Genomic DNA, 25,071 nt, shown 5'->3' on the forward strand with positions numbered 1-25,071 from the left:
TATTAGGAGAGAAGTTATATAGAATAGCGGAACAAAGGGAAAGGGCGACCCAAAAAAAAATGTTTAGAACTGTTAAAAAAGGGCAAACTATGAAAGAACCAAGCAAAATCTAATACATAAAGCTCAATGTGTGTGTGTATATATGTGTGTGTCTATGTCTGGGATTGGCATCCGCACCGTCGCAGCTACAGCCACAAAATTTTGCAGTCACACGTCTGGACCCAGAGAGCGTCATAGGCTATGTTGTGAGGTGAAATTTTAACCCCGCGTGTTCCAATTCACCAAACAATTTTGCCCCTATCTACATAATGGGGAAAAAATGTATGTATGTATTGGCATCTGCACCGTTGTAGCTACAGCCACAAAATTTTGCAAAGACACACGTCTGGACCCTGAGAGCGTCATAGGCTATGTTGCGAGGTGAAATTTTAACCCTGCGCGTTCCAATTCACCAAACAATTTTGCCCCTATCTACATAATGGGGAAAAAGTGAAAGGAAAGGTGTTGGAGGCAAATTGACAGCTGCCAGATGTGAACAAGGGGGACTTAAAGAATGAGAGCGATGGCGCCAAAGAGTATATACCGTACAGTTGCTATCCCTGACATGGGATACTCACCACACACGGGGATATGAACACACACATAAAATGCGCCACACACTACCACGTGCTTCAACACATCCTCAGCACACATTTCACCACACATACACCAACCTCGCCACATAAAAGTCGAAACACAAAAGTCGCCACTCAAAACTCGCCACGCTGTCCCAGAGCTGTTTAAAAGATGAAAAATGAGCTGTGATTGGTTGCGATCAGCAACAGTTTTCTTTGTAGACAGTTGTGGTAACTGAGGCCTATTATTCTTATCATTTCTATGGTGTTATCGTCCTTCTGTAAAGCTGGAAATAACACAATTTATTACCGTGCCAACACAGACCACCCTCTGACACAGACTGCGGGGGGAGCCCAGTATCACACAGGATAGGATTAGATACATGGCTCAGCAGACAGTATCACACAGGATAGGATTAGATACACAGCTCAGCAGTCAGTATCACACAGGATAGGATTAGATACACTGCTTAGCAGTCAGTATCACACAGGATAGGATTAGATACACAGCTCAGCAGAAAGTATCACACAGGAGAGGATACTTGGGTAATCGTTTAGTTAATTTGTGTTGCAAATCTGTAGTGTTGAATACATGATGTGAAATGTTTTTATGTGCAATATAATCATTATAATTTGTTATAACTAACCACAGTTGGTTACTATGCCCAGGCAACACCGGGCTCTTCAGCTAGTCAAATATAAAAATGAAAGATGAATGAGAACCAAAACATGTCTTGCTAGTATAATTTAAGTATTTATTTGAGGAAGTAATTATACTTAATGATAGATTAATTTAGGTGTGGAATGTGCAATCTAATGTTAATAAAAATCCCCTTCTCTGCTGGCACCATCCTCTTCCTCGTCTGGAGTATAAATAGGTGCATATTACAGATCAGGGGGTTACTGGTCGTAGATAAGAGAAGAAGAGAAGAAAAGAGAATGGACGGGAAAAGTAATGGCATTGGTAAGATGGAAACAGTGAAGCTTGTCCTGGTGAAGCGGTATGAATACACGGTGCTGGTACGAAATCCCAAATTCCTACAATTTATTTTACAGGATATTCGGAAAAGGATAATGTAGTTATTACTGATGATGTGTTTCGGACAGTAGAAAACAACACTATGAAGGGCAAATGTAAAGTATCATTCTATCTATCGATCTATCTATCTATCTATCCATCCATCTATCATCACTATTTATAAATTATGTCATCCTTACAATGTATTAGTATGTACACTAAATCTGTATGCTAGGTGTTTCACTGGCTTTATTTCCCTACAATATTCTTTTTATCTGGGGGATTTTTAACAATTTTTGGGGAGGTAATAATAGCTATGATCAATCCAGCGAGATATAAAATACTGGCTACATATATAATTACATATATTGCTATATACAGTATTTGAGGTGTTTATTGAGATTATATATATATATATATTTATATACAGGGACAAAGTAAAATCTGTCTATGGTCCCTGGTAAATCAGTAGTTTATACCAATAGTGGAATTCCCTTAAGAGAGAAAAAGAGAAGATTGCACTTTCTGTGCATAGTAAGGGGGCTCCCATTATAGCAGGAATAATCAAATAAAAAAAATGTCAAAAAAGTACCAGAAGAAGAAAGAAAAGAAAAATGTATTTAAAAACACAATTTGTTTCGGCTGTACCCAGCCTTCATCAGGTGTGGTGACCTGAAGAGTTTGAAATACATTTTTCTTTTTGTTTATTCTGGTACTTTTTTGGTACTTTTTCCATTTGATTACATCTGCTATCATGGGAGCGCACTCTACCTGGTAGTCAGTAGTTTAGCAATTATTCTTTACATGAAAGTGTCCATTTTCTCATATCACAATCAGTAGCTATATTTTTAATGACCAGAAGCCTAGTAATTGACTGATAATCCAGTACAGTTAGATTGTGTTCTTGTATTGCATTCTGAGACCTTTCAGGTTGGTGATCCCTGGAGGACAAATGGGATCTTGTAAACCTTGGATTCTAGAAACTTATACTCCATTCATTACTGCCTCTACATTTGATCAATGGGAGGAGATTTTAGATGCGTAAATAATGAAGAATTGATGTATTATTATTTTTCTAGTTGAATCCTGTTTTGGGAAGAAGAGGTCTTTAGTATTCAGAATCGCTCTCCTTGCCTTAATCTTGCTGATTGTAATACTCCTGATAATCATTGTATGCTCATACGGTAAGTATAAGACACGTTAAGGGCCTGTCACACTGAGCGATAGCGCTAGCAATATCGCTATAATGTCACTGGTTTTTGTGACGTAGCAGCGATATTGCTAGCGATATCGCTGTGTCTGACACTTACCTCCGACCGCTCTCCCGCTGGTTATCGCTGATCGCGCGAGAATGTCCTGGACCGTTTCTCGTCGTCAGCTTCCTACGGCGCTTCCTGCTGTGAGGACGAGCGACGAGCGTGGACGCGGGCGGGAGGACGCAGGATCGCCTGGTGTGACAGGTAAGTAGCGACCCCCGACCCCAGTGATGTCGCTGGTGAGATCTGCCTGTGTGGCAGCTCACTAGCGACCACTTAGCGATGTACCAGCGATCCTGACCGCGTCATATCGCTGGTCGGGATCGCTGGTACATCGCTAAGTGTGACAGTACCTTTAGGCGAGTGTTTTAATCTGTGTGAATGGTTCTATGAAGAGAGAACGAAAGAGAAAAATAGAGAGAGAGAAAAAAAGGAAGTTCCTAATTAGAAACATGTCTGTTCCCAAAGTCTGCATCATTCCGTCATCTCATACTGATCATTATGCAAAAATATTCTCACATGTTGCCTTGAGTAATGTACCAGAGTTCTACATCTCCTTCCTCCAACCCCATTGATGAATTTCTCAATAATAATTGGATATAGGAGATATGTGTGGGGCATCCAGCACTCACGAGAAGGGGGTTCCCGAGACCCCAATTTAAATACGCACTGCCACTATTTAAAGTTATTAAGTTTTGCAATGAAGGCCACGTACAGTCCTATACTACATTCATAAGCCCCATAGATATTAATGCGAGCAGCACTTATGCAACTGCTATACTCTATTCCAACAGGGGGTGAGAAACATCTGATCTCATAATCATGGGGGTCGCAATGGTGGAACCCACAGGGATCAGACAATTATCACCTATTTTGTGCATATGGGATGATTTCTGATCTCGAGAGAACCCTCTTAGGACAACTCTATACCTACATGAGGGGGTGGCTAGATTTTGGTACACAAATGTTGTTCAAATCCCTATTAAATTACTCAGCTCACAATTTTTTTTAATTAAACTTAATTAAAGAGATTTCTTTTGGTGATGGTAAGCTAATTGTAGACATAAATGGTTGCCAGATAAAATTGACTTTGCTTAATAGACAAGTAATTTTTTGGTGGCAGGGACATAGTTATCTGCCATGCGCATCTAGTAAAAGTGACTGAGATCTGAAATCCAACCTCTATAATCACGGTTTAATCCAACTATTGGAGACATCAGTAGACTGTCAGGACAGAACACTGGGGTGGGTATTTGCTAATGTCAATGGACATCTTAAGGGCCCTCGTCACACATAGCGATCTCGCTAGCGAAATCGCTGCTGAGTCACAAGTTTTGTGACGTAACAGCGATCTCACCAGCGAGATCGCTGTGTGTGACAGCGATCAGCGACCGGCCCCCCTGCCGGTTTCGCTGATCGCTGCAAGAAACCTCTGGATATTTTTTTTGTCGCTGATCTCCCGCTGGCCAGCATGCATCGCTGCGTGTGACAGGCGGGAAACCAGCGATCGGCTGGTAACTACTCAAGTCACGACAGGTTTTATCCGATTGAGTCCAAAGATCTGGAGCAAATATTTGTTCTGTTTCTGCAGATTCATCTATCAATGGACAACTGAAGATAATGAATGAGCAAGGTAACTCCATCAATGTCCTGCAAATCAGTATTTGCCCAGATAGGGAAGGGAACCTAGCCATAGCTCTACTCCATCTTCTATCTCACCCTTTCCAGAATAATTGTGTGTGACGTACAGAATTCATAGTATTTGAGTAAATATTATTGTGGAATGAATTGATATGTGGCATTGAATTTTTCTATATGGCATTAATACTTACAGCTTCAGAATCCCAAAAGCATGGTGTAGAGGAGCTGGACAACCTGAAGACAAAAGTGACAGACCTCAGTGATTCTATGGGTAAGGACTCGGAGATATCTAAAAAGTTCACTTGTGTGCCAGCATAGGTGCTAACAAGCTTCTCTACCATGGCCCGAGCATTTAGATTATAAGCTAAGGCAGCAAGTTGAAATTGTTGATCCGAGTGAAGAAAAGCCTAACTCCTAATCTAGTACTATTCACATCATATGGACCCTGCCTATCAAGGTCCATGATTTGAGCATGTGAGGAGGTCAGAGTTTTCCACATCTAGTAGGATAATTTCACCACGGTTCACTGCCCCGTTCCACCATATCTATATCACTGCCAATCTAACATGGCCTGGAGCGGCAGTTGTGGCAGGAGCTCACATCATCCACACCACGCTGCAGGAAAATGGGAGTCCTGGCTAGGTGTGTGTGCTGCTTTTGCCTTGGGGATATGCCTTTGCAGACCGCATACTGCCACTTGACATGGCAGGCCAGGACTTGGTGAGGTAAATGTGAATGACAGACACCAGAGTCCATTCGATGAGGGGCACATGCTTCTCTCTGTGTCACTGCATCTTCAGCTCTCTGTAGAAAAACTCGTGTCCCGGCCTGGTCATCTTGTCCTGGATGGACCTAAGGCATGGCTACACTCTAGTTTCTTTTCTAGCGTAAATAATAATTTGCTTAAGACCCACTTGCCTGAAATAAGGAATCCTTCCATCAGCTTAGTCCTAGCTTTAGCTCTCCTTGCCTGAGATAAGGAACCCATAGAAACATAGGCAGGTAGAGTTGGAAGGGACCTCCAGGGTCATCTGGCCCAAGCCCCTGTTCAATGCAGGATTCACTAACTCATCCCAGACAGATTTCTGTCCAGCCTCTGTTTGAAGACTTCCATTGAAGAAGAACTCATGACCTCTTGTGGCAGCCTGTTCCACTCATTGATCATCCTCACTGTCAAAACATTTTTTCTAATATCTAATCTGTATCTTCTCTGTTTCATCCCTTTGCTTCTAGTCTTTCTTTGTGCAAATGAGAATAAAGCTGATCCCTCTACCCTGTGATATCCCTTGAGATATTTGTAGACAGCTATTAAGTCTCCTCTCAGTCTTCTCTTTTGCAAGTTAAACATTCCCAAATCCTGCAACCTTTCCTCATAGGACATTGTTTGTAGACGGTCACCATTCTGGTAGCTCTTCTCTGAACTTGCTCCAGTTTCTTCATGTATTTTTTTAAATGTGGCGCCCAGGACTGGACACAGTATTCCAGATGAGGCCTGATCAAGGAGAAGTAGAGGGAGATAATTACTTCATGTGATCTAGACTCTACTAGAACTGTGTTTGCCTTTTTTCTGCTGCATCACACTGTTGACTCATGACAGTCTGTGATCTATTAGTATACCCAAGTCTTCTCGCATGTGCTGTTGCTTAGTTCTAGTCTTCCCATTCTGTGTATGCTTTTTTTTTTCATTTTTCTTGCCCAGATGTAGGACTTTGCATTTCTCCCTGTTAAAAATCCATTCTGTTAGTTGCTGCCCACAGTTGCAGTTTGCTTAGATCATAGTTTAAAATAACATCTTTAAGGAGGTGTGGGCAGCATCTCCACTTCTTTACACTTCTATGTTAAGGCCCCGTCACACACAGCGTGATAGCTAGCGTGATCGCTGCTTTTGTGACGCGCCAGTGAAATCGCTGTGTGTGACACTCATCAGCGACCGCCCCCCCCCCCGGATATCGCTGATCGCGCTCGAATGTCCTGGGCCATTTTTTGATCGCTGGTCTCCAGCTAGCCAGCGCGCATTGCTGCGTGTGACAGCGAGAGACCAACGATCAGCGACGCTGGGAGCTGGTTTCTATGGTAAACAGCGGACTTCTAAGAGCCACGCAGCTCTTAGAAACCCGCTGTTTACCTTGAATACCAGCTTGCTTGCTGGTCCTGATCGCTGGTGAGTCTGTCTATGTGACAGCTCACCAGCGATCAGCTAACTATGTCCCAGCGATCCCATCCACGTCGGATCTTTGGTGGGATCGCTGGGACATTGAAGCGTGTAACGGGGCCCTTAGTTACTCCATTGTTGACATCTAGTGATCCCAGTCTGAATACTGATGTGACGCTCCTGGGTCATCTGGCTCTGTTTGATTTACTGTTTCTTTAAATAGGTAAAATGTGCACAATGTGCTCCGTTGGCTGGCATACCATCGGCGCTTCCTGTTATTATGTCTCAGAGGAAATGAGGTCCTGGGATGAAGCCCAAGATGAATGCAACAAAGTTAATTCTTTTCTAGTCAAGATAAAGGACAGGAATGAGTCGGTGAGTGGCGTATGTAAGAAGCCGACATGTTGCCTAGTATTTGTAGATAATCCTTTGCAATTGGATGTTCCAGTGGATTATCAACATACAAAAGGGTCATATCAGAATAAAAATCAGTCTTTTCTAAAAGAAACAGTACTACTTTTACCTACAAGCTCTGTGAGGAGTTTCAATCACTTCAACAAAAAAATGTTCTGACTCTCCTTCAGCGATGTAGCATGGGGAACCAGAAAGGCTGTAGCCCCAGAAGCCACATTCTATGGGAGCGCAAAATTTACAACCCTTCTCATCCCACACTTTCATATGAGCTAGGACGCTGCTTTTTAGTGTAGTGGTGCCAGCAAGCAGCAAGTACTTGTCTGGTGGCTGTAGGTTGACAAACCTTTCAATATAATGAAATGAGCAATGTCAGAAACAAAAAGATATGGGTCCCTATGCAAGAACAATATAAGGTCTCTTTGCTGTCATCATAATGCATATATCTACCTGGTGCAAATGGCCCCCCTTACTTTTTCTTCCTCTGTGCAGCTGCACAGGTTGTACCAATGATCTGTCCACCCCTGGAAATTAGTTTTATATGTACATATATTTGTGTTTCTTCAGGAACTTTGTAATACCATGCCTGAGGAAGGGACATGAGAAGATGTTTTGATGTTTGTTTGTTTGTAGGATTCTTTGAATGCATTGATTAACAGAGGCAGATATTATTGGATAGGACTAAGACGAGACGCAATAGATATACACATCTGGAAGTGGACAGATGGAACGGAAGTGACCTTTACGTGAGTACTATCTATCTACCAATCTATCCTATAACATATCTAGCTATCTATCTATTATCTATCTCTGCCTTTCTGGTCTATCTATCTTTATATTAATTTAAAGGAGGTCAAAATAAAATGAAATTTTCCTTAGAAGATTAATATGAAAAAATAACAATACTTGCCTACCAGCACCCACTTGGATCCAGCACAGGCCACTCTTGTCTGGGCAGAGGCAGGAAGCGATGCTGTCTCTGTTCCACCAGGACTGCTGAGCTTGTGATTGCCTCAGTCATGTGAGTTTGAATGTTTTTTGATAATGCGCTGCTCTATCACATGCTGCTAAATTCGGCCGCGTCCTTTTTTCGGCCGCCGAACAGACTTGATACAGAAACTGATGTGCGTTCAACAGGTCCTCTTTATTGGCCGTCCTCCCGACGACCACAGCAACACACAGCAGCACGACAGCTTCTACGCACAGGCCCAGGTACCCTTCACCTTCTTCTCCTTCCTCTACAGTGACGTCCCTTGCGGTTCTTTCACTGTGGCTGCCTTAGGCCCACGGCCACAATCTCTTCCGTCTCCTCTTCTCCTGAGCTCCTTCTCCTGGACTGGCTTCCTTCTGGAACTCTCTCTGCCTTCTTATATTCCTCCTTGGGAATTCCCCTCTAGAGTCCCTGTAACTCCGCCCACCATTACTTTGCTGTTTCTCTAGCATTAGCTGCTGTTAATCTCTTTTCTCACTGTTCTCTGTCTCCATCTTGTGGCCAATCTTCAGTACTGCACCGTCTTTCTCCTGCTGTTCTTGGTCTCCCCCTAGTGGTCAAAACCCAGTCCTTTACCATCCTCCACTGTCTCTAGCTGTCTCCCCACATACACCTACACCAGTCCACGTCAAGTACTTTTATGGCACACCTTACATTCCCCTTCCTGCTGCAGACAGGTCCATAGGTCAGTCCACTTCCCTACATACCCCCTTCCTTTTACCATTGTCATCCTCGACAATCCCGTTCTCTTTCTTTTTCCTTCTGAAGCTTCCCCACCTTCTTTTTGTCAGACCAGTTGTTAAGCAAAGCCCATGATACACGGGGAGCCAAACAAAACCGGGAGCAATCGTGCTCCGAGTAGCTTACGGCTACCCGCCGGCGCGTACGCCTCTATGACAATTCCTTCTGGTTGGGATAGGACACCCGGATTTCTCAACGGGCGCGACCCCCCCACTTTTCTCACTGTCAGCACCATTTTTAAATTTTGGAGCACAGCGACCGAGGCTCTGGCCTACCAGATCACCGCATGCTTCCCTCTTTCATTTTGGGGTATTGTGTTACTCAGGATCTGATCTATGGACTGCTTTCTGCTTCAATTCAAAACCTTTCTGGTACCTTCAATTAAGATCAGTCATGGTAAACATTTTTCCCTTACTTCAGTACCCAGGACCTGTTGAACATTCTCATTTTCAATATAAACAACTTTTAAACCATTTAGATTTGTCACTATCCCTGTTCCTTCACGGACATCATTCTTACAACCTTATCAAATTGCACATCATTATCAAACTGCTTCATGATGCATCTTTTTAAACATTTTCCAACAATACTTTTAAACAGTGGTGCGCCCCCTTACTTTGTGGGAAGCACTCCCACACATCCTTGCTGTATCAAGAGTTGGGTACTTTACCCCTAGGGGACGCGGAACAGTCCCCATGCTGCGCAACAGCGCACAGCAGTCCCGGTAGTCCATATTCAGCTGTGCTCTGGGCCGTCTCCTGATGGCCGATGTTCTGCCAACAGCAAGGAACTCCACAACCGTGGAGTTCATCTCCCTCCTGAGAGATGCATTAAAAGAAGGGGCCAAGGATAGTTCCACAGCGTGCGTCCTGTGTCATATCTTTACTTGGGAACCAGGCCCTGGCACGGGCTGAAGAGAGCACCGCCGCAGCATCTCCAAACGGCGGCAAAGTCCCGGGGGCAGAGGAGTCCTCAGCCGCCCCTGCGCATGGATTGACACCTCCTCCACAGGGCCCGGTGACCCCAGGGAATGCTCGGCGAGGGCGCAGGCACCCAGTGACAGGGACCCCATGCCTCACGTCCCTGCCGAGGGGCAGCATCGGGGCCCAGCAGTCCACCACCGGTGGCGGTGGGGGCACGCTCATCTCCAGCAATGTGGTGGTTCCACTCCATCCGGCCACCAGCTCCTGGAGATCCAGCAGCAGGTGGGGTGCCTAGGATGTTGGCCGATGAGAGGCGGAGCGGGGAAGCTGAGGCCTGATAGTGCGGATGGCAGTCAGCCCCGCATAGGCCGCAGAGCCCGGTGACCCGGCCACAGGCCCCGCATAGGCCGCAGAGCCCAATGACCCAGCCGCAGCCACGATCTGGAGCAGGGCCAGAGCGTCCACGGGCCTCTATGGACAGGCCACAGCCACGGTATGGAGCGTGGCAGAGTCAGCCGCGGGCACTGGCGCGTAGGCCGCAGCTAAGGCCGAGAGTGTAGCAGAGGCGGCCGCGGGTGTCAGTGAGTAGGCCACGGAGCCTGGCGGCCTGGCCGCCATGGCGATCTGGAGCGGAGCTGATGTGGCGGAGGGCATCGATGGATAGGCCACCGCCGGGATGTGGATTGCAGCAGGGGTGATCGCGGGCCTTGGTGGGCAGACTGCAGGCCCACCCTGCGCTGGAGATGTGGGACGGGGCACCGCTGGACAAGGCGGCTGGGGGTCGTTGGCGGGGGTGTCGGTCGGCCCTGCGGAGGCTGCAGAGCCATCAGGAGCCTGGGTCGCTGAAGAGTGGGGGCCGGGTGGGGAGGCTGAGGGCCGTGGTCGGGGTCCTTGGGCCTGTCCCGCGCATGAGGCGTGGGGGTGGGAGCTGCCTGCGGTGCCGCCGGCTGGGCCAGGGGAACGCTCACTTCCCCGGCGCTGCAGCTTCCGACAGGTCATCCCGCAGCTCCTCCAGCAGCCGATGTTCTTCACCCCACCATCTGGCAGGGCCAGCCTCCAGGCCCGATAATTCCGTGGGGAGACTCCGTGGTTCTTCCGGCGGCCGTTCCGGCATGGTCCGGGGTCGCTCCTCTTCCCTGGTAGGTGTTCATGGTACTCGCAACGGCTCCTAGGGGCAGGTCTCTCGACGTGCCTCGATCTCCTGATGCCACCTCCATTGGCGTCTGAGACCACGGCAGCTGCAGTGTCGCATCGCGTACAATGTCCAGATGCTTAGTGGCATGAGGCAGCCGCGCCCAGCCTGTTTATCAGTGCCACTTCCGCTCCAGAGTGGGGCTCTGGCCGGCACCTTCACCCATTTATCAGGGTTCAGGAGGAGTGGGCGGTTGTCAGTAGATGTACACCGCTCCCCCAGGGGCGGGTTCGACATAGCCCCTGATTGTCCAACTTGGCAGCGAACTACTGCGATTCTTTCAGGCGCTTATATACCACCGCCATCCTGCAGAGTCCTTTTCTGCTCCGGATCCTTCTGATTAAAGCCAACAATACCGAACATAGTCCAATTTTGTAATCCACAAGGGTAAATCTTCAACCCGTTCAGCTTGGGTCCTTTGGATCTTCGGCGCAGTCTTACCGCTGAAGTTGATGTATTGGCGGTGGCGATCCTGCCGACTACGTCAAGTGTAAGATCGTGCTCCGACTGGGGGGTGGTCCTTTGTTCGGCAGCGGAACAGACTTGAGACAGAAACTGATGTGCGTTCAACAGGTCCTCTTTATTGGCCGTCCTCTTGACGACCACAGCAACACACGGCAGCACGGCAGATTCTACGCAAAGGCCCGGGTACCCTTCACCTTCTTCTCTTTCCTCTACAGTAATGTCCCTCGCGCGCGGTTCTTTCACTGTGGCTGCCATTAGGCCCACAGCCACAGTACTTCCCCTGCCGAGTCCATCCGTCTGGTACCCCGGGCCTTCTCTGTCCTGCGGCTCTCCTGTCAGGGCCACCTCTCTGACCATCTCTCTCTTCAGCTTCTTCTTCTCTCAGTCTCTCCCTTCTGTCTCCTCTTCTCCTGATCTCCTTCTCCTGGACTAGCTTCCTTCTGGAACTCTCTCTGCCTTCTTATATTCCTACTTGGGAATTCCCCTCTAGAGTCCCTGTAACTCCGCCCACCATGACTTTGCTGTTTCTCTAGCATTAGCTGCTGTTAAGCCCTTTCCTCACTGCTCTCTGTCTCCATCTTGTGGCCAATCTTCAGTACTGAACTGTCTCTTTCTCCTGCTGTTCTTGGTCTCCCCCTAGTGGTCAAAACCCAGTCCTTTACCATCCTCCACTGTCTCTAGCTGTCTCCCCACATCCACCTATACCAGTCCACGTTAAGTACTTTTACGGCACATCTTACATTCCCCTTCTTGCTGCAGACAGGTCCATAGGTCAGTCCACTTCCCTACAACATCACCACTTCTTGTCTCTCTACAGACCACAAAGTGGCCTGTGCTGGATTCAGGAAGATTTGGTTGAGTTTATTTTTTAACATTTCCTATCCCGTGGGCAAACTTGTTTTTGCCCAGACAACATTTTTAATATCTATTTTGATATCTGAAGTATTTCATATCTGCATATTTACAGTATATATCTGTCTCATATCTACAGTTGTATGAAAAAGAAAGTGTTTGCCCCCTTCCTGATTTCTTTTTCTTGTACATGTATGTCACACTTAAATGTTTCAGATTACCAAACATGTTTAAATATTAGACAAAGATAACACAAGTAATCACAAAATGCAGTTTTTAAATGATAGTCTTTATTATTAAGGGAAAAAGAAATCCAAACTTACAAGGCCCTGGGTGAAAAAGTGATTCCCCCCAAAGCATAAATTAACTGTGGTTTATCACATCTTTGAGAAGCTGATTTCAAATTCACTAGCTACATGCAGGCCTGATTATTAACACCCCTGTTCTCAATCAAGAAACCATTTAAATGGGACCTGTCTGACAAGGCGAAGTAGACGAAAAGACCCTCAAAAGCTAGACATCATGCCACGATCCAAAGAAATTCGCGAACAAATGAAATACAATGTAATTGAGATCTAGCAATCTGGAAAAGGTTATAAAGCCAATTCTAAAGCTTTGGGACTCCAGCAAAGCCCAGTGAGAGCCATTATTCACAAATGGAGAAAACATGGAGCAGTGGTAAACCTTCCCAGCAGTGGCTGGCCGACCAAAATTGCCCCAAAAGCGCAGCGACGAGTCATCGAAGAGGTCACAGAAGACCCCACAGCAACATCCAAAGAATTACAGGCCTCACTTGCCTCAGTTAAGTTCAGTATTCATAACTCCACCATAAGAAGGAGACTGGGCAAAAATGGCCTACATAATAATAATAATAATTTTATTTCTATAGCGCCAACATATTCCGCAGCACTTTACATTATAGAGGGGACTTCTACAGACAATAGACATTACAGCATACCAATAAACACATAGATCAAAACAGATGCCAAGAGGAGTGAGGGCCCTGCTCGCAAGTTTACAATCTATAAGGAAAAAGGGGAGACATGAAAGGTGGATGGTAACAATTGCTTTTATTGTTTGGATCAGCCATAGTGTAAGAATTGGGTGTTCCTGTCTGCTGCATGGCAGAGCTCCAAGATGTAAACTTTTGCTAAGCAATAAGAACATAAAGACTCATCCCAGTTTGGCCAGAAAAAATCTGGATGATCCCCATGACTTTTGTTAGAATACTCTGTGGACTGATTAGACAAAAGTTAAACTTTTTGGAAGATGCATGTCACATTACATCTGGTGTAGAAGTTACACAGCATTTCAGAAAAGGAATATCATACCAACAGTAAAATATGGTGGTAGTAGTGTGATGGTCTGGGGCTGTTTTGCTGCTTCAGGACCTGGAAGACTTGCTGTGGTAAATAGAACCAAGAATTCTGCTGTCTACCAAAAAATGCTGAAGGAGAATGTCTGACATCTGTTTGTGACCTCAAGCTGAAGAGCACTTGGGTTATGCAACAGGACAATTATCCAAAACACACCACCAAGTCCACCTCTGAATGGCTTAAAGGGAATCTGTCACCACATTTTACCTATCTAAACTATTAATATGGCCATACAGACTGCTGAAAACAGTCCCACCTGTATGTGTCTCATATCAGCTGTGTTCTTGCTGAGAAATCATCTTTTATGCCTTTATATAAGTGACCTCCTCCAGGCTCCGGGGAGGATGGTGCCTCAAGATAACTCTGACCCCAGAGCTTATTTTAAATATCAGGGGGAGTTACCAGTGTGATGTGACATGGTTACCAGTGTTACCAGTGTGATGTGTAATGGCTGCTCTCTGCTCTCCTGATAACTGACACATCTGCAGGGTCCTCTCAGCTTCCAGCTCACAGGCAGACAGGGCTGCAATACAGCAGAGCTGAGAGAGAAGCAAAAATATGTTTGCAAGAAGACAAATTTAATTTTTCCTCTTCTGTGTTGGTTACTTGTCTCACACTGGGAACGCCTCCTTCGTGTAAAATAAGCGCTGGGGGCTGAGTTATTGCCAGGCACCATCCGCCCGAGGCCTGTAAGAGGTCACTTATATAAAGTGATAAAAGAGGATTTGATTTCTCAGCAACAACACAGGTGATATGAGATACACAGGGAGGTCTGTTGTCAGCAGTTTATAGCCTGTATGCCCATATTAATAGTTTAGATAGGTCAAATGTGGTGACAGATTCCCTTTAAGCCATTCAGAGGTGGACTTGGTGGTGTGGTTTGGATAATTGTCCTGCTGCATAACCCAAGTGCTCTTCAGCTTGAGGTCATAAATGGATGGCCAGACATTCTCCTTCAGGATTTTTTGGTAGACAGCAGAATTCATGGCTCTATTTACCACAGCAAGTCTTCCAGGTCCTGAAGCAGCAAAACAGCCTCAGATCATCACACTACTACCACCATACTTTACTGTTGGAATGATGTTCCTGTATGCCCATATTAATAGTTTAGCTAGGTCAAATGTGGTGACATTAAGACTTTGGAGTGGCCTAGTCAACGTCCTGAGCTTAATCTGACTGAGATGCTGTTGCATGACCTTAAAAAGTCAGATCATGATCGAAAACCCTCCAATATGGCTGAATTACAATTCTGCAAAGATGAGAGGGACAAAATTCCTCCAGAGCGTTGTAAAAGACTCATTGCCACTTATCACAAAGGAATGATTGCAGTTGTTGCTGCTATAGGTGTCCGATCTAGTTATTAGGTTTAGGGGGCAATCACTTTTTCACACAAGGCCCTGTAGGTTTGGATTTCTTGTTTCCTTAATAATGAAAACCATTTATGAACTGCATTTTGTGGTTACTTGTGCTATCTTTGTCTGTTAGTTAAATTTGTTTGGTGATCTGAAACATTCAAGTGTGACAGACATGCAAAAGATTAGGAAATCAGGAAGGGGGCAAACACTTTTTCACACATTTGTATCTATATGTCTATTAAAAAAAGGTAGCACACCATATAGAAGGTGACAATAGTGCTATTTAACCCCTTTCTGCCATATGACGTACTATCCCGTCCATGGGACCTGGGCCCCTATGACCATGGACGGGATAGTACGTCAAAGCGATCAGCGGCGCTCACGTAGTTAGCGCCGCTGATCGCGGCCGGGTGTCAGCTGATTATCACAGCTGACACCCGGCACTATGTGTCAGGGGCAGTCACGGACTGCCCCCGACACGTTAACCCCTGGCACACTGCGATCAAACACAATCGCCGTGTACCGGGGGTTTAGGGAAGCATCGGCAGGGAGGGGGCTCCCTCCATGCTTCCCTGTGACCCCTGCATCAGCGCAATGTGCAGCGCTGCTGCGGGGGTCTCCTTACCTGCAGGTCCCTGGATCCAAAATGGCGGCGGGGACCTTCGGGGGCCTGCAGGGAGCCGGCTTCCTCAGTGCCTGCAAAGCGCAGACACGAGGAAGCCTTCTGCAGTGCCTGTGATAGATCGCTGATCTGTCACAGTGATCTGTGATGTGACAGATCAGTGATCTGTCACATGACAGTTATGTCCCCACTGGGATATTGTAATAAAGTTAAAAAAAAGTGTAAAAATAATTTATAAAAAATCGCTAAATAAATTGAAAAAAAAAATATTCCCTAATAAAATCATTTTTTGGAAATAAAAAACAAACAAACAATAAAAGTACACATATTTGGTATCGCCGCGTCCGTAATGACCCACCCTATAAAACTGTCCCATTAGTTAACCCATTCATTGATCGCCTTAAAAAATAAAAATAAAAAACGAAGAAAAAAATAATGCTTTATCATCATACCGCCAAACAAAAAGTGCAATAACGCGCGATCAAAAAGACAGATATAAATATCCATGGTACCGCTGAAAATGTAATCTTGTCCCGCAAAAAACGAGCCACAACACAGCGTCATCAGCAAAAAAATGAAAAAGTTATAGCTCTCAGAATAAAGCGATGCAAAAATAATTATTTTTTACATAAAATTGTTTTCATTGCATAAAAGCGCCAAAAGATAAAAAAGACATAAATGAGGTATCGCTGTAACCGTACTGACCCGAAGAATAAAACAGCTTTATCAATTTTACCGCATGCGGAACGGTGTAAACGCACCCCCAAAAAGAAATTCTTGAAATGCTGGTTTTGTTCATTCTGCGTCCAAAAAAATCGGAATAAAAAGCGATTAAAAATGTCACGTGCCCGAAAATGATACCAATAAAAACGTCAACTCGTCCCGCAAAAAATAAGACCTCACATGACTCGGTGGATCAAAATACGGAAAAATTATAGCTCTCAAAAGGGGGTGATGCAAAAACTATTTTTGCAATAAAAAGCATCTTTTAGCGTGCGACAGCTGCCAAACATAAAAACCTGCCATAAATAGTAAATCAAACCCCCTGTTATCACCCCCTTAGTTAGGGAAAAATAATGAAATTAAAAAAATGTATTTATTTCCGTTTTCCCATTAGGATTAGGACTAGGGTTAGGGATAGGGCTAGGGTTAGGGCTAGGGTTAGGGTTAGGGCTAGGGTTAGGGCTAGGATTAGGGCTGAGATTATGATTAGGGGTGTGTTGGGGTTAGGGATGGAGTTAGAATTGGGGGTTTCCACTGTTTGGGCACATCAGGTGCTCTCCAAACGCAACATGGTGTCTGATCTCAATTCCAGCCAATTCTGCGTTGAAAAAGTCAAACGTTGCTCCTTCCATTCCAAGCTCTGCCATGCGCCCTAACAGTGTTTTACCCCCACATATTGGGTATCAGCCTACTCAGGATAAATTGCAAAACAAATTTTGGGGTCCAATTTCTCCTGTTACCCTTAGGAAAATAAAAAATTGGGGGCAAAAAGATCATTTTTGTTGAAAAAAAATATGATTTTTTTATTTTCATGCCCAGGCATTATAAACTTCTGTGAAGTAGTGGGGGGTTCAAAGTGCTCACCACACATCTAGATAAGTTCCTTATCGGGTCTAGTTTCCAAAATGGGTCACTTGTGGGGGGTTTCCACTGTTTAGGTACATCAGGGGCTCTCCAAAGGCAACATGACACCTGCAGACCATTACATCAAAGTCTGCATTCCAAAACGTCTCTACTTCCCTTCCGAGCCCCGACGTGTGCCCATACAGTAGTTTTCTCCCACATATGGGGTATCACCGTATGCAGGACAAATTGGACACCAACTTTTGGGGTCCAATTTCTCCTGTTACCCTTGGGAAAATAAAAAAATTGGGGACTAAAAGATCATGCTTGTGAAAAAAAAATATGATTTTTTTATTTTCACGCCCGGGCATTATAAGCTTCTATGAAGCCCTTCGGGGTTCAATGTGCTCACCACACATCTAGATAAGTTCCTTGGGGGGGTCTAGTTTCCAAAATGGTGTCATTTGTGGGGGTTTTCCACTGTTTAGGCACATCAGGGGCTTTCTAAACACCGCATGGCATCCAATCCCAATTCCAGCCAAAAAAGTCAAATGGCGCTGCTTCCCTTCCGAGCTCTGCCATGCGCCCAAATAGTGCATTACCCCCACATATTGGGTATCAGCATACTCAGGGCAAATTGCACAATTACTTTTGGGGTCCTGTTATCCTTGGAAAAATAAAAATTGAGGGTGAAAAGATCATTTTTGTGGAAAAAATATGATTTTTAAATTGTACGGCTGTACGTTATAAACCTCTGTGAAGCCCTTGGGGGTTCAAAGTTCTCATCACACATCTAGATAAGTTCCTTGGGTGGTCTAGTTTCCAAAATGGTGTCATTTGTGGGGGGTTTCCACTGTTTTGGCACTTCAGGGGCTTTCCAAACGTGACATGGTGTACGATCTCAATTCCAGCCAAAAAAGTCAAATGGCGCTGCTTCCCTTCCGAGCTCTGCCATGCACCCAAATAGTGGTTTACCCCCACATATGGGGTATCAGCGTACTCAGGACAAATTGCACAATAACTTTTAGTGTTCTGTTACTCTTGGGAAAATAAAAATTGGGGGTTAAAAGATCATTTTTGTGGAAAAAATAAGATTTTTTAATTGTATGGCTGTACGTTATAAACTTCTGTGAAGCCCTTGTGGGTTCAAAGTTCTCACCACATATCTAGATAAGTTTCTTGGTGGGTCTAGTTTCCAAAATGGGGTCACTTGTGGGTGGTTTCCACTGTTTAAGTACATCAGGGGCTCGCCAAACGTGACATGGCGTCCAATCTGAATTCCAGCCAATTTTGCATTGAAAAAGTCAAACGGCGCTCCGTCCCTTCTGAGCTCTGCCCTGCGCCGAAACAGTGTACTCAGGAGAAATTGCACGATAACTCTTGCAGTCCAATTTCTCCTGTTACCCTTGGTAAAATAAAAAAAAATTGGACCTGAAGTAATTTGTTTGTGAAAAAAAGTTAAATGTTCATTTTTTTTTAAAACATTCAAAAAATTCCTGTGAAGCACCTGAAGGGTTAATAAACTTCTTGAATATGGTTTTGAGTACCTTGAGGGGTGCAGTTTTTAGAATGGTGTCACTTTCGGGTACTTTCTATCACATAGACCCGTCAAAGTGACTTCAAATGTAAGGTGGTCCCTAAAAATAAAATGGTGTTGCAAATATGAGAAATCGCTGGTCAAATTTTAACCCTTATAACTTCCTAACAAAAAAAAATTTTGTTTCCAAAATTGTGCTGATGTAAAGTAAATACGTGGGAAATGTTATTTATTAAGTTTTCTGTGTGCCATATCTCTGTGATTTAAGGGCATGAAAATTCAAAGTTGTAAAATTGCAAAATTTTCACAATTTTCACCAAATTTCCTTTTTTTTCACAAATAATCGCAAGTTATTTGAATGAAACTTTACCACTAACATGAAGTACAATATGTCACGAGAAAACTTTGTCAGAATCACCGGGATCCATGGAAGCGTTCCAGAGTTATTACTTCATAAAGGGACAGTAGTTAGAATTGTAAAAATTGGCTCGGTCATGAACGTGCAAACCACCCTTGGGGTTAAGGGGTTAATAGCACAGAATGGTGATTTTTTTTGGTTAAAAATGAGAACCTTTTTCAAATCTATATGTTCATTATCTATATCTATCTTTTGTTTTGATATCTAAGTCATACTTACTGTACATGACTTACTAAGCTTTAGGCCAGGGTTACACAAGTGTATCTTCTCTCATCTGAGAGAATCGGATCAATTTTGCAAATAACATAGTAACATAGTTTTGAAGGCTGAAGGAAGACCTTATGTCCATCTAGTTCAGCCTATTTTTAGTGCAGCTGTTCTGCATTGTTGATCCTGGGGAAGGCAAAAAACCCACAGAGTAGAAGCCAATTTTCTCCATAGGGAAAAAAATTCCTTCCCCTAAGCTGGGTCAACCATCTACCTATAATATTCTGTTATACGTAACCTTCTATACTGTTACTCACAAGAAAAGCATCCATTCCTTTCTTAAATTCATTCAGTGAGTTGGCCATCACCACTTCCTCAGGAAGAGAATTCCAGAGCCTCACTGCTCTTACCGTGAAGAACCCTCTTCTATGCTGGTGCAGAAATTGTCTTTCCTCCAAACGAAGAGAATGCCCCCTTGTTCTTGTCACAGTCCTTGGTACAAACAGTTCATTGGAGAGATCTCTGTATTGCCCTCTGATATACTTGTACATATATATTAGGTCTCCCCTAAGTCTTCTCTTTTCTACAATAAATAGACCTAATTTTGATAACCTTTCTGGGTATTGTTGTGAACCAACTCCATTTATCATTTTAGGAGCCCGCCTTTGAACCCTTTCAAGTTCAGCAATGCTCAACAGAGAATGATCAGAGTGTGATCATAGTGTGATCCTGTTCTCTCTGTCAGTCTGTGAAAATCGGACTGCACTAAGATATTATCCCAGTGCAGTCCGATGATTTCCACACACTTACTAACTTGCAATATAAAATATGGGAACAAATTCGGACATGCTGGGACTTTTTTTCCCATGACAGACACTATTCGAGAAAAAAATCAGACGTGCATGGTCCCTAAGAATAATATTGGTTTGGGTACGATCCAATGATTTGTCAGATCGCACTTGAACTGATAATACGGTCGTCTACATGAGCCCTTAGAGGAATTTACTCACTCCATCAAATTTACCATTGATTTTCAACTTTTTTTTAATTTACTCCCTTTGTGCAAATTTATACTTATTATCTAAAAAGGAGAATTTTTTTTAATTCGAACTGTCTGTTTTTCATGGTTTTTCAGTTGAGACATTCAAGGGCATACACTTGAGTAACATTATTAAACTGAATAAAGACTTCAAAACATGAACAATCCACACCTAATAGGCTGTGTTCACACGTAGCGTTTTTTTCGCAATTTTTACCGTGGATTTTCCAATAAATCCACTATAAAACCGCGAAAAATAAGCTTCCCATTCATTTCTATACATTTTCCACTTTTTTTGGACATTGATGCGTTTTTTACCGTGAAAAAAACGCATTGTGGTAAAAAGCGCAGCATGCTCATTAATTTCGCAGATTTTCCCCGCATTTCTGACCATTTCTATGCGTTTAGAAAACGCATAAAAACCGCGCAAAAATCGGGGTAAAAACGCGCGGGAAACGCGCAGAAAAAAATGCACGGTTTCTGGGAAGGGAGTCAGGTTTTCCAGCAGAAACTTTCTGCTATGTGTGCACTTAGCCTAAAGACTTACAAAAAATAGTTTCCAAAGCAATTAAAGTTCCCATGCTCATCAGAGCCACTATACTGATTTTATAAAAAAATTACTGTGGTGCTTGTAGCTTAAAGGGAACCTGTCACCGGAAAAAATGTTATTAACCTGCAGAAACTGTATGGGATAAATCTGCAAATTAATACCATTGTTAAGTGCCCATTCCTCTACGCCCGCTTAGCGGAACGCTGAGGGGAGAAAATTAAGTCATTGCTCTGAGAACCAGTGTCGTGGCGAGGGCCGGGCTACAGTAGTTGCTCTCTATACTCAGAGCAGTGACTGAACCAGTGCCGGCCCCCGCCCCTGTGACTGATACAAAACACTGCCAGGGAGAATAAAGTTAATTTTCTACCCTTAGCATTCAGCTAAGCAGGCGTATGGGAATGGGCACTTAATAATGCTATTAAACTGAGTCTACAAATGTCTTTTAAATACTGAAAACATTGATGATTTTATGTATTTGTAGAAACTGGGGAGTTAATGAGCCCAACTTTCAATTATTGCATCAGCACTGTGGAGCACTCACTAAAGGAGCTTGGGATGATCGAATCTGTGAAAATGTATGGAGATATATCTGTGAAAAAAACCGTTACTGCTGACATTTATTCTCTGGTTAATGCACAAATCTAATATATAATTGTCTAATTCTGTCTGTCTGTCTGTAATGGAAATCCCGCCTCACTGATTGGTTGCGGCAGTTAGGCCACGACCCAATCAGTGACAGTCGCTTAGTCGTCGCGGCAACACGGCCGCATCGCTTATTGTACAGGCACATTACAGCTGTTAAAGGCATCACTGCTGCATCGCTCATTACACAGGCACAGTCCTATACATATTCTAGAATACCCAATGTGTTAGAATCGGGCCACCATCTAGTACCAAATATATTTCTAATTGCTATAACCATATGATCACTATGCTCATATACACGTGACTTACTTTGAGTTTAATGGCAGATTTGGTGAAAAGGAATGTATTTTACCCATGTTATTTTTAAATAATTAAAATCAGATGATGAAAAATATTATTTTCTCATAATCTGTTTTGATTTTCTGAAAGTAGTAGTCTAAATTTTGTATATGATCATGGAGGGGGCATTTTGCATTAGCTTCTCTTGACAGCCTTAATAAAATTGCTTTACGTCAATCATCTGAACAAAAGACAAGACATGCTCACTGACTGTAAAGGGATGTTCTCAAGCTCTTAAATTGCCTTAATTATCTAGCATGCAAATAAAAAAGTTTGCAATTGACTTGTTCGATTTGCTGCCATTCTCCCGTGATATAGAAAAAAAATGAAAAAAAAACAGCTGCTATAAAAGGCTTAGTCTTTAATCCAAATTGGTAAAAATAGACACAAGACATCGCATCAGACATTGCAGCAACGCGTTTCGAACGCTAGCTGTGTTCTTTGTCAGAGCTTCTCCCGTGATGACCTCCTTTATTTTTTATTGTGTACAGCTGGTTTACAAGGAACTTGGTCACCAATTCTGTTAACTCTTAACATACCAGTCAACTCACACCAGCCCATTGATTTTTAGACAGCAGTTAGGTACTCACCAACAGCCCTCTGCGTTACTTGCGAGTGGAAGCTTGAAAGACCTGAGAAATGATCCGCCTAGGAAAGCCCCTTTCCTTTAAAGCGAGATGTGAGTGATCTGGCCTCCATATAGAACTAATCCTGTTCATTACAATTCTGTCTTAGATGGTAAAACTATATGGTAAAACTGTCCCCTTGGTGTACCATTTCAAACATGCGGGGGATGGAAGCTGCTGGAGTGAAGCAGACTATTGGAGGCAGTAGCTTTCTGGAAGAGAGAGGTACAGACATGTTCATCTTTCTTGGTGATCCGAAGATTCAAAAACCACCATATCCATGGAAACACTGGAAGTAAGAGAGATATTCCATGGGTTACAATTTAGGTCTGCAATAAATTCCTCACACTCAGTAAGAGAACCCGACCAAAAAAACAAAACATCATCAATATAGCGATACCACTTTAAATGAAGGTAAGTAGCATACATGTGTCTCCTCCCACCAACCTAAAAATAGTTTGGCGTAAGATGGTGCACATCTGGCACCTATTGCAGTGCCTGATGTCTGTTTATAAAACTTACGGTCAAAGACAAAATAGTGATTTTCAAGCACAAACTTGAGCAAATCAAAAATAAATGAATCGTGTAGACGATCACCTGTCGTTCTTGAGTCCAGAAAGAAAGACACAGCCTGTAGACCCAAGGAATGTTCAATGTACGTGTAGAGAGATTCAACATCCATTGTAATCATCAAGGTGCTCTCATTAAGAGTTAGCGTGTCCAGTTTATTAACAAGATGGGATGAGTCTCTGATATACGACCTTAAAGAAAGGACAAGAGGCTGCAAATAAAAGTCCAAATAAATACAAGTACGTTCAAATAGACTTCCAATACCAGAGACAAAAGGTTTTCCCGGGGGTTCTTGCAAGGACATGTGGACTTTTGGGAGCATGTAAAAAGTAGGCACTATCGGATGTTTAGTAATTCAAAAATCCTGCTCCTTTTTATTGATAGTGCCCAAATCAAAAACCCTTTTTAGCAACATATCAATTTTCAATTTATACGTGTCCATAGGGTCTGTTATTTCCCAACTGTCTAAGCACTTCCTTCAAGTACATTTCAACCGGCTAGAGGACAACATTCCCCCCTTTGTCTGCTTCTTTCATTATGTAGGATGGATTACTCTGCAGATTCTTCAAAGCTTGTTTGTCTTCTCTACTAAGAGACATCCAAGGACAGATCCTGAATGTCACGGCAAGTGATATTATAAAAAATTTCCACTGCCGGACAAAAGGGAGAAGGAAGGCGTGGCTTGAGATGGTAACCTTTGTGAGAATTCAATCCTCTTACCTGATCCAAGCTGATTTTCTGCCAATAAGTCAAGTAGATCACTAAATGTATGTCGGTCCTCTTTCGGAAGGATGTCAATGATGAACTATTGATGGCACAATGATTTGAATGTGACTTGTCTACAAAAAAGATACAGATCTTTAATCAATTCAAATTGATCTAGTACTTTAGTAGGTGAAAACGAGAGTCCCCTAGATAAAAGGCTGATTTCGTGCTCAGAGAGTAAGTTGATAAATTAATGACCTGAAGATTACTTGCAACCAAAAGGTTCGTAACTAGAGTTGAGCGAAACGGGTCGAAAAATTTCAAAAGTCGCCGACTTTTGGCAAAGTCGGGTTTCATGAAACGAAACCCGACCCTAGGATGAGGTCGGCCACGAGGTCGGCGACTTACGCGCCAAAGTCGCGTTTCAAAAGTTTGTTTTGCGCTCTTTTTCAGCCAATCAGGATCCACGGACACTGTGGGCAACGTGATGACATAGGCACGGGTCACCACCATCTTTCAGAAGGGCATGCAAGTGATTGGCTTGCTTTGGTGGGCGTCACAGGGGGTATAAAAGGGCGTGCACGCCGACCGCCATCTTACTTCTGCCGATCTCAGTATAGGGAGAGGTTGCTGCTGATTCTGTAGGGAGAGCGTTAGGCAGGGAAGAAGACAAAAAAACTGCTTCTGCTGCTAGCGATTTGGCCTGCACAACACACCAGTCACTGTGTGTGCAGTGCAAGGGGAGGCTATATAGTGGTGTATCAGTGGTGTTGGTTGTTGGGCTGCCTTCTAAGGCTTCCTGACATTCCTGCATTGCTGTTTACCCACTGCTCCGCAAACTGCTTTTTTAAAAGCAATCCCAAATTTTTTTTTTTGTCCTGCTGAGAAGAAAAAAAAACTGCTTCTGCTGCTAGCAATTTGGCCTGCACAACACACCAGTCACTGTGTGTGCAGTGCAAGGGGAGGCTATATTGTGGTGTATCAGTGGTGTTGGTTGTTGGGCTGCCTTTAAAGGCTTCCTGACAGGCTGGCATTGCTGTTTACCCACTGCTCTGCAAACTGCTTTTTTAAAAGCAATCCAATCTCCCTTATCCTCTAGTCACTTTTGTCACAGCTGTGCCATCGAGCCTGTGACATAGCGCTCAGATATCAGTGGGCCTCACACAATCCAAAAGTGTCCAGTGTCCAAAAGTGTGTGCAGAGATTCAAAATCTCCCTTATCCTCTAGTCACTTTGGTCACAGCTGTGCCATCGAGCCTG

The 25,071-nt window shown here is 43.8% G+C and overlaps 1 protein-coding gene across 2 annotated transcripts; it reads left to right on the forward strand.

Moving 5' to 3' along the window:
• Window positions 1-1,531: 1,531 nt before the first annotated feature.
• On the forward strand, window positions 1,532-22,011 carry LOC141100455 (C-type lectin lectoxin-Phi1-like). Of its 2 annotated transcripts, XM_073588962.1 has the most exons (8): window positions 1,532-1,578; window positions 1,671-1,748; window positions 2,712-2,816; window positions 4,480-4,521; window positions 4,723-4,800; window positions 6,905-7,056; window positions 7,726-7,838; window positions 21,408-22,011. In XM_073588962.1, exons 1-8 carry the CDS (start codon window positions 1,554-1,556, stop codon window positions 21,538-21,540), a joined length of 726 nt encoding a protein of 241 aa, XP_073445063.1. In that variant the 5' UTR covers window positions 1,532-1,553; the 3' UTR covers window positions 21,541-22,011. The 2 variants fall into 2 exon arrangements, with proteins under 2 accessions (XP_073445063.1, XP_073445064.1); XM_073588963.1 differs by lacking the exon at window positions 2,712-2,816.
• Window positions 22,012-25,071: the final 3,060 nt, after the last annotated feature.

This window comes from Dendrobates tinctorius, unplaced genomic scaffold (assembly GCF_039654945.1).
Source record: "Dendrobates tinctorius isolate UK_male_01 unplaced genomic scaffold, ASM3965494v1 ptg000104l, whole genome shotgun sequence".
NCBI classification, from domain to species: Eukaryota; Metazoa; Chordata; class Amphibia; order Anura; family Dendrobatidae; genus Dendrobates; species Dendrobates tinctorius.

What these genes read in the sequence shown, in the direction of transcription:
- LOC141100455 (XM_073588962.1), top strand. Translation starts at nt 1,554, where the DNA reads ATGGACGGGAAAAGTAATGGCATTG. An exon ending in CAACACTATGAAGGGCAAAT is followed by an intron (nt 1,749 to 2,711) that starts GTAAAGTATCAT and finishes TTATTTTTCTAG; the next exon opens with TTGAATCCTGTTTTGGGAAG. An exon ending in TAAAGGACAGGAATGAGTCG is followed by an intron (nt 7,057 to 7,725) that starts GTGAGTGGCGTA and finishes GTTTGTTTGTAG; the next exon opens with GATTCTTTGAATGCATTGAT.